Source organism: Octodon degus, unplaced genomic scaffold, assembly GCF_000260255.1.
Source record: "Octodon degus isolate 3935 unplaced genomic scaffold, OctDeg1.0 scaffold00002, whole genome shotgun sequence".
Lineage (NCBI taxonomy): Eukaryota > Metazoa > Chordata > Mammalia > Rodentia > Octodontidae > Octodon > Octodon degus.
This window is the reverse complement of record NW_004524578.1, coordinates 31,395,121-31,403,156: the sequence shown is the minus strand read 5'-3', so window position 1 is coordinate 31,403,156 and position 8,036 is coordinate 31,395,121. Positions and strand designations below refer to the sequence as shown.

Here is an 8,036-nt window from a genome sequence, read left to right as displayed (position 1 = left end):
AGAAATTACCAACAAAGTGAAAAGGCAACCCACAAATTTGGAAAAAATCATGACAAATAAGTACTCAGACAAAGGTCTGCTCTCTAAAATTTATAAAGAACTGAAAAACGCAAGGGCCCCAAAATTTAAAGACCCAGTCCAGAAATGGGCATCCGAGATGGACACATACTTCTCATCCACTTTAGAGGATGAAATTAAAGAAGCAAATAAATATATGAAAAAATGTTCCACATCACTAGCCATCTGCGAAATGCAAATTAAAACCACATTGAGATATCATCTCACCCCAGAAATAATGACTATCATAAAGAAATCCCCCAACAACAAAAGTTGGAGAGGCTGTGGGGAAAAAGGAACCGTTCTCCACTGCTGGTGGGAATGTAGACTGGTGCAACCGTTATGGAAATCAGTGTGGACACTCCTTAGAAAACTTGGACTGGAAATCCCATTTAATCCAGCTATTCCTCTACTGGGAATCTTCCCAGAGGATATGAAAGCATCATATCATATGTTTATAGCAGCACAATTTATGATCGCCAAATTTTGGAAACAACCAAGATGCCCATCACCTGAGGAATAGATGAAAAAGATGTGGTATTTTTATACTATGGAGTATTACTCAGCTATAAAAAATGATAAACTCAAAGCCTTTATATTGAAGTAGATGCCATTTGAGGATATACTCATAAGTGAAATAAACAGACACACTTATAAATATCATATAGTTTCCCTAGTATAAGAACTCAAGAAATACAAATAGAAAGGTATAATACAACTAAAAGGAAAGTAAGAACTTGAAGACTAGACAATAAAAAGAGAGCAAAGAGAAGAGCTAGGAAACATGACAGTGACAAGCCGTACAGTTATATGTAGAAGGTGGGTAAGGCAGTGATCCTGAGAATCTTCAGAAGATTTTTGAAGCTAGCAGTTAATTAGAATGATTCTTACCCTGACTAACAGTACATAGAGACACCTGTGAACTAAGCAACTGCACTGAAGATGGCAATTTATAATAGTAGGTTCATGGTTGGCGTGCCTGTCATTCTGGTCTTCTCAATACGGGTGCTTGTCATGACATGCTAGTTGCTGCTATGATGTCTCTCGGGTAGGTGGTTGTTCAAGAAGAAGGGGGTGGTGAAGGAAAGCAAGAGACAGGAACAGGAATGTTGTGGGACTGTCCTGCTACAAGGTTGTATATGGTGAGATTTTTGGACTTATGTGTAAACATAAGAATTATATAATCCTTTATGCCTAATTTTAAAATGTATTTTAATTTTTTAAGTGTTTTTTCATTATATTCTGTAGGGACCTAAAGTTTAACGTATCAATACTTGATGAAAAATACCTGTTCCTTGTTATGCCTAAGATGTTTGATATTCAGACAGATAGTGAGGTTAAGCTTACCAGCCTAGGTTGTATGGTAATAACAATAAGCTTCTCTTCTGGAGGGTTAACAACCTAAGTTTGCAGACCAAAATTAGAGAAAATGGATGGCCACAAGGAAAGCCAACATTTTGGCTCTAGCCTTCCAAGGTCAATTAAGACTCAGGACATATGAGAACTTGTACTGTAAAGTCATGTAAATCAGTAGTGTCCCAAATTTTCTGATCAAGAAGATTATGGGGCCAAAGAGGAAAGTGATTGATGATGTACTGTGTGCCTAAGGAAAATCACATGGAGAGAAAACATTCTCTCAGGCTTTCACAGAGAGCACATTGGCCAAGCAATGGCCGTGACTCATCCACATGGCGGACACTGACAAAGGTTCTACCATCTGAGGTACAGGATCTCAGGATACATCCTGAGGGGATTTCACTGACCTTATCAGACCCAAAAGCTACAACTCTTGTTGCATAGGTCTTTTTTATCTTGGTCTTAACCATCCAGCAGAAAAGTATAAAAACGAAATATAAGAAATAAAGCCATGCTGTTATGTTGAGCTGTAGGGGACTCAGGTCAACAATTTCTGACATTCCAGTCAAGGGGAAGGCCCAATACTATTATGGACTACTGGACTCTTTTAGAATATTTTGCTGAGTTAACACACCTATAATATTCAAATGACGGAACTAAACAAAAAGGGGATACTGATGAATGTCCCTTTTGTATCTGTGTATTCAAAATGGTTAGGATAGATATATAGTTATATTCTCTTAATGAATGGAGGGATTTGTTGTAAAAGTGTTTGTAAATAGGATATCATGTCTGCATCTTGTACAGCAAATAACCACTAGGAAGAGAGTATGCAATGTGTTAATTATTGAAAGTGTCCTACCAATTTGGTTTGAAACTGTCTCATTGCTATTTGTTTCTCAATAAAATTATGGAAAAAATATGTAGAAATCATACCAGTTATTGTAGCATTGTTATAGAGTAGATATGCTGTGAAATTAAAAGTTAAGCTTTGGTGCTCTCACTTGGACAGGTTCTCTCTAAGCTAATTTCAAAGTTACCCTTGAAGATAAAATTTACATGCCATAAAAGTCACCTGTCTTAAAGGTGCAATTCCATGAATGTCAGTGTATGTCCTGGGCTGTACAGCCATCCCTGAAACCTACTTTTAGAACATTGACGACCGTGAGCAGAAGCTTGTGCGTCCACAGTCATCCCTTGTCAGCTTCCCAGGTGACTTAAATCTTTTTCTTTAAAGAGTGCCCTCAACATTAAATAAGCTTCATGCTGTTTAAAATTTGAACTGGGGGCCGGGGAGATGGCTCAGTGGAATAAGCGCTTCCCTGGCAAGTGTAAGGGCCTGAGTTCAATACCCTGTTCCGCAAAAAAAAAAAAAAAAAATTTGAACTGGTTCTGGTCTCCTTATAACTAAGGAACTGTTTCATTCAGTTTTGCAGTTTTTTCTTTCACGAAGGCTTCTGTTCAGGAGGTGGCCTTTTTAGGCTGTCATTTTGCATTCATTTTCTTCAGGGTATTAATATTATTGGCATGACCTTTGATATTGCTAAAGCAAAAAGAAATGCCTAATACCTTGTGTACCAAACTTAAAGTACTTCAAGCAATTTAGTGGCTTTATAAAAGTTAAAAATTATGTGTGATACTGTAATTCAGAGGCTTGTTGTCTTCTGTTGGTCTGGAATAACAGAAGAAATAGAAACAATGGTGAAACTGGAATAAACATAATTGGAACGTGTATAAAATATTTGAGAAAAATCAGGATGCTCTTAAAATATTTTAGTTTTCTTTTTGAGAATTTGCCAGGAAGTGGGATACTGTCATCTTAAGAAATCTGAAAATTGTTTTAGGTAAGACGCAGATTCTCAGAGTAGAACCAATTATTAACTATTTGGTCTCCATATGTTATTTATTATTCTTAGAAAGAAGGTGCTGTATCATTTTAATATGCCAGGTACTTTTTTAAAAAAGATATTTTGTAATTATACTCCTTCCTTGTGTGTGAGGTATATTTATGTATTTAACATTTTGTTTACTTTCTACTGTTCAAAATAGCACTTCAGACAAAAATGAACTCCTTTTAAATTATGTACCATGTACATTTTCATAATCTTTTCTTTTAGGTGAAGGAGATTCTCTCTAAAGTCCAGAAAAATCATGTGGGAAAACCACTGTTGAAAGTTGATTTAAATCCGGAACAAGCGGTAATTCTTCCTTTCTTACTAGTTTTATATGATTAAATTAGTGCATAGGACTATGTTTGCCCAATTTTGTTACTCTTACAGATTATCCAGGACAGGCTATTTTTTTTTTATTGGATACAGGGTCTCATTACACAGTTCAGAGTTGTAGTGATCCTCCTGTTTTAACCTTCCCAGTGCTGGGATTACAGGTGTGTGCCACCATGCTTGGTTCTGGGGCTAGGGATTGAACTCAGGTCCTTGTTCTTGCCGGGAAGGCACTTAAGACTGCTGAATTCTCTTTCCAGACCCCAGGACAGGCTAATTTTGTAAAGAACTTCTAAAAAATAGCTCACAGTCTAAGACTGAAAGTTTGGACAGTGTATTGCAGGCTCTCGCATGAACCACCCGTGGCTGTTAACCTAATGGTGGATCACAGTGGCAGGGATGTGGAGCTGTAGCACCGGAAGGGCACACTCCCATGACCTGCAGCCCTCCCAGCACCCCACTGCTTTGGGTTTCCCCTCTGCCTCTTAAAAGTTCCTACCATCTCCCAGTCTTGCCACACTGTAGATCAGGCCTCCATCACAGGAGTCTTTGAGGGATCAAGCAGTATTTAAACTATAGTAGTCACTTAACTTTGTAAATGGACATCTGGATTTTACAATGTGTATTATGCATATGCTGTATTATTTTGGAGAAAGTATATTCTAAAGTAAAACACTGTGTTACTGAAATTATTAATTAAAAACTCACCTGGCCATAAGTACTTCTAGTGCCCAATATATCAGCACAATTGTGATCTGAACAGATAGTATGTTGAAACTTGACAAGATGGAAAATTTAGATTCTTTTCTTTTCTTTTTGGTTCATACTACTTAGCAAATGGTTATTTTATTTAATATGTTAAATTGAAGATCAGATAAACATTAATATCTTCTGAGTATTATAAATGTTCTAGCAAATAACTATATTATTTAGTGTACCAGGTAAAGTCATTGGATCAGAAAATGTTCACCAGGTACTATACACTGTCTTTTAAGTCAGTAGGAAGTAGTACTTACTGTAGATTTCAAATTTCTTTTGTATGCAGAATGAGTCTAAAGGGTATGGTATTTATTCACACATTCTTTAGGAACAACTGGAAAGAATCAATGATGCCCTTTCCTGTGAATATGAATGTCGCCGGCGGATGTTAATGAAACGCTTAGATGTGACAGTGCAGTCCTTTGGATGGTCTGACAGAGCAAAGGTGAGGCTGTTTTCTCATTTGTGTCCTGTAGGTGGTAGCCTGTGACAGCTCTTCAGGAGCTCGTCTGCTATGGTATTGTGCCATACTTGTACTTCATTACTATTCTGAACCACAGGTCCAGGTTAACTCCTGGTCATATATAATATAGTTTTGTTTTTGCAAATAATGTAATTTCCCCCCAGGCTTTCATGTTTATTTTAAAACCATAGTTTTATGCTAGAAATTGGGGAAAAGGTGAAAGTACAGGTAAAACTGGTGCCTGAATAGGTCTTCTTAAGTTTCTTAAAGCTGGATAAGTAATCAGTGTATTATAGTTGAAAAGGAATATGTGGGGTGGGGGCATTCCGAAATATGTATCTCTTCAGACAGCTCTAGAGAGCTGTCTCCTATCACTCCCATCTTTATCTCCAATCTATACTCAGTTTTAGTCTGGGATCTTCCTTGCCCCATCTTTTGTTGTGGTCTGGAAACTCCAAATAGTAAGCAGGAACAGTTACAGGACCTGTCTCCTCTTTCAGAGATTATCCTGAGCTCCTTCATGTCTAGTATATGAGAATCTTTGGTTCACATGAGTTATCTACTTTCTTTTCTTCTTTTTTTTTAGTTATTGTAAAGTAGTGGGTAAATCTTGTGCCTATACTTTTTCTTGACTACAAATGCAGTTCAGCTATTATTACGTAATTTGGATTAATTGGCCAGTTCATCTACTCTGTTGTATCAGTTGGGGTCACCTAAGCAGTCTTGGTTGATACAGTTGGTTTTTCTGGTACTCACATGCTGGAAATCTGGTCTCCATTGTGGTAATGTTAAAGTGGTGGAACCCTTAAGAGGTAGGGCTTAAGGAAAGAATTGTGTCATCCATCCTCAAAAATGGATTGGTACTGGTCTTGACTGACTTTAGTCTTGGAAGAATGAATCATTTCTTTTGTAAATAGATTGTGAGAGTATGCAAGGCCACCTCATGTGCTTGGTGCCTCTGCAAAAGGCTGTTTTCTCTTCTACATCTTCACCATGTTGTAATGCAATTAGGGGAGCCCTGCCAGGATGTGCCTTTTGGGTCCTAAATTTAGTCACCAAAATCATGAGCCAAATAAACTTTTATAAATTATCAACCTTGGGTATTTTGTTATAGAAACTAATGCATGTAGGATGTCTGGGTTGGAATATCCAGGATGCTTGTCATGTATATCTGTATCCTTGGGGCTGACTGTTTTTCCTCTTCGCTTTAACATGGTCCTGGTTGTCAGCGTCTCTCAAGGTCTGCCTGCTTCTCTGTCTGCTTGTCTGTCTGTCTCTCTGTCTCATCTGTCTGTCTGTGTCTGTCTCTCTGTCTTTCCCCCCTTCCCGGTCTCTTTCTCTCTGATTGTTGTAATAAATTACCTGAAACATAGTCCAAAGTCATACAAATTTTTCTTCTTACTCTTCTGGAGAGCAGAAGTTCTAAATTGTAGACAGCTTGTATTCTTCCTTAATGCTTTAGAGAATACATTTCCTTACATTTCTTTGGTATTTCAGGTTTTGGTGTCACACTGTCTTCAGAGCTAGTAGTAGATGTGGTCTTGTAGTGTTTGTCCCATCTGTTGTCACATCATCTCCAAAGATCTTTGTGGTTATAATGGGTCCACAGATAATACATGATTCTTTTTTCATCTCAGTATACCCAACTTAATTACATATGCATCTTCAAGGTAATATTCCAGAGTTTCCAGGATTAGGATTTGGACATCTTTGGAAAATCATTCAACTTATAGATATTTCTTCTTCCTTTTTATTTTTTTCTTGCCTTGTGTTTCTTCAGTATGTTGAAATGCTTTTTTGCTTTTGAAAATACTTCAAGAAATAAGTCTTGTTGTGAATTATCCCTTTTCTGTGTATTTTCACTCCCAGAAAATTGTGTCCTCTGGCTTGCAGTTGGGCTGTCTGTATTGCTGCACTTGGCTCCCCTGGCCTGGGCTTTTACTGGGTGTTCCTCATTAGGGTACAGTGAAGCTTTAAGAACTTCCACAGAAAGAGGCACATAGGACATAGTCTCTGGATGTTTGTTTGATTGATTAGACAGATACAAAATTCTAAGGTGAAACATTTTTCTCCAAGAATATTGAAAACTTTGCTTCATTTTTCAAGACGTAGTGCTATACTTAAGAAAACCTAAACATTACATACTGTAAATATGTACTAACAAAAGAAAACTGTCATTTCTTATTCTTTTGAATGATTATTAGCCTATGGAAGCTATTGGGCTCTTTTTTTCTCTTACAGGCTTGAAAATTTATACTATATTAATTTGGTTTTTTTTATTCATTATGCTAAACATTAGATAGACCTTCCAATCTGTATATGCTTAGCTTTCATATATTTTTTTTTTCCTGTATTTTAGGGAAGGGTCTACAGGGTGTTCAGGGTCTCACTACTAGATTGGGCTCGTAGTGATTCACCTGTTTACAGCCTCCCAAATGCTGGGATTACAGATGTGCACCACCATGCCCAGTCTCAGTTGTCCTCTCAGCATGCCCCAGGGGCGGGCCGGCAAGTAGGCCTAGGGGATTGAACCCCCAGCCCCTGTGCCTGCTTGCAGACATTTTAATCCACTGAGCTATTTGGCTGCCCCCCATATTTTCATTATTCTTATTTTCTTCTCTTTGAAGTTCCTTGTCAGTAAGATACTTGATATTCATGATAGATCTATGAAAGTTGCTTCATTTGCTGTTTAAATCTTTTTGGTTTACTGTCTTGAAAATGCACTCAATTTTATTTTGTACTTGATGTTGAGTTTTTGTTTCTGAAGTCATTTTTTAATTTCCATGAGCTCTTTTTGATTTAGAGTGACACAGGCATGTTGATCATTTATTGGCCTTAAGTTGGGACTTTCAGCAAATGCTCTTAGGAAATGTCTTGGTATTTTACCTTGTACCTTGGTCTTTTTGCATCATATTTAAGGACAGGGAGGCTGTGTTTTTATTTTTTATTTGAACTTGGAAGACTTTACATTTTTTGCTTAGCAGGCTGGGGAGATAGCTTGGCAGTATAAGTGCCTGCCTGGCAAGCTCAAGGATCCAGGTTTGATCCCTGGTGGTACCACATGCTGTGCCAGGCACACACCTGTAATCCTAGTGCTGGGGAGGCTGAACAGGAGGCTCACTATGAGTGCAAACTGCATAGTGAGACCCTATACCAAATAAATAAAAAAATAAATAAAG

At 37.6% G+C, this 8,036-nt stretch overlaps 1 protein-coding gene across 1 annotated transcript in view; it reads left to right on the top strand.

Annotated features, from left to right (window-relative positions):
- The window catches only part of Fam98b (family with sequence similarity 98 member B), a gene marked incomplete at its 3' end in the record, with an annotated part of 41,392 nt that overhangs the window by 27,751 nt on the left and 5,605 nt on the right, over positions 1-8,036 (top strand). Inside the window, exons 5-6 of the mRNA XM_004623532.3 lie at positions 3,531-3,611; positions 4,723-4,839. Of these exons, the coding sequence (XP_004623589.1) occupies positions 3,531-3,611; positions 4,723-4,839 (198 nt within the window). The remainder of the gene's footprint in view (positions 1-3,530; positions 3,612-4,722; positions 4,840-8,036) is intronic.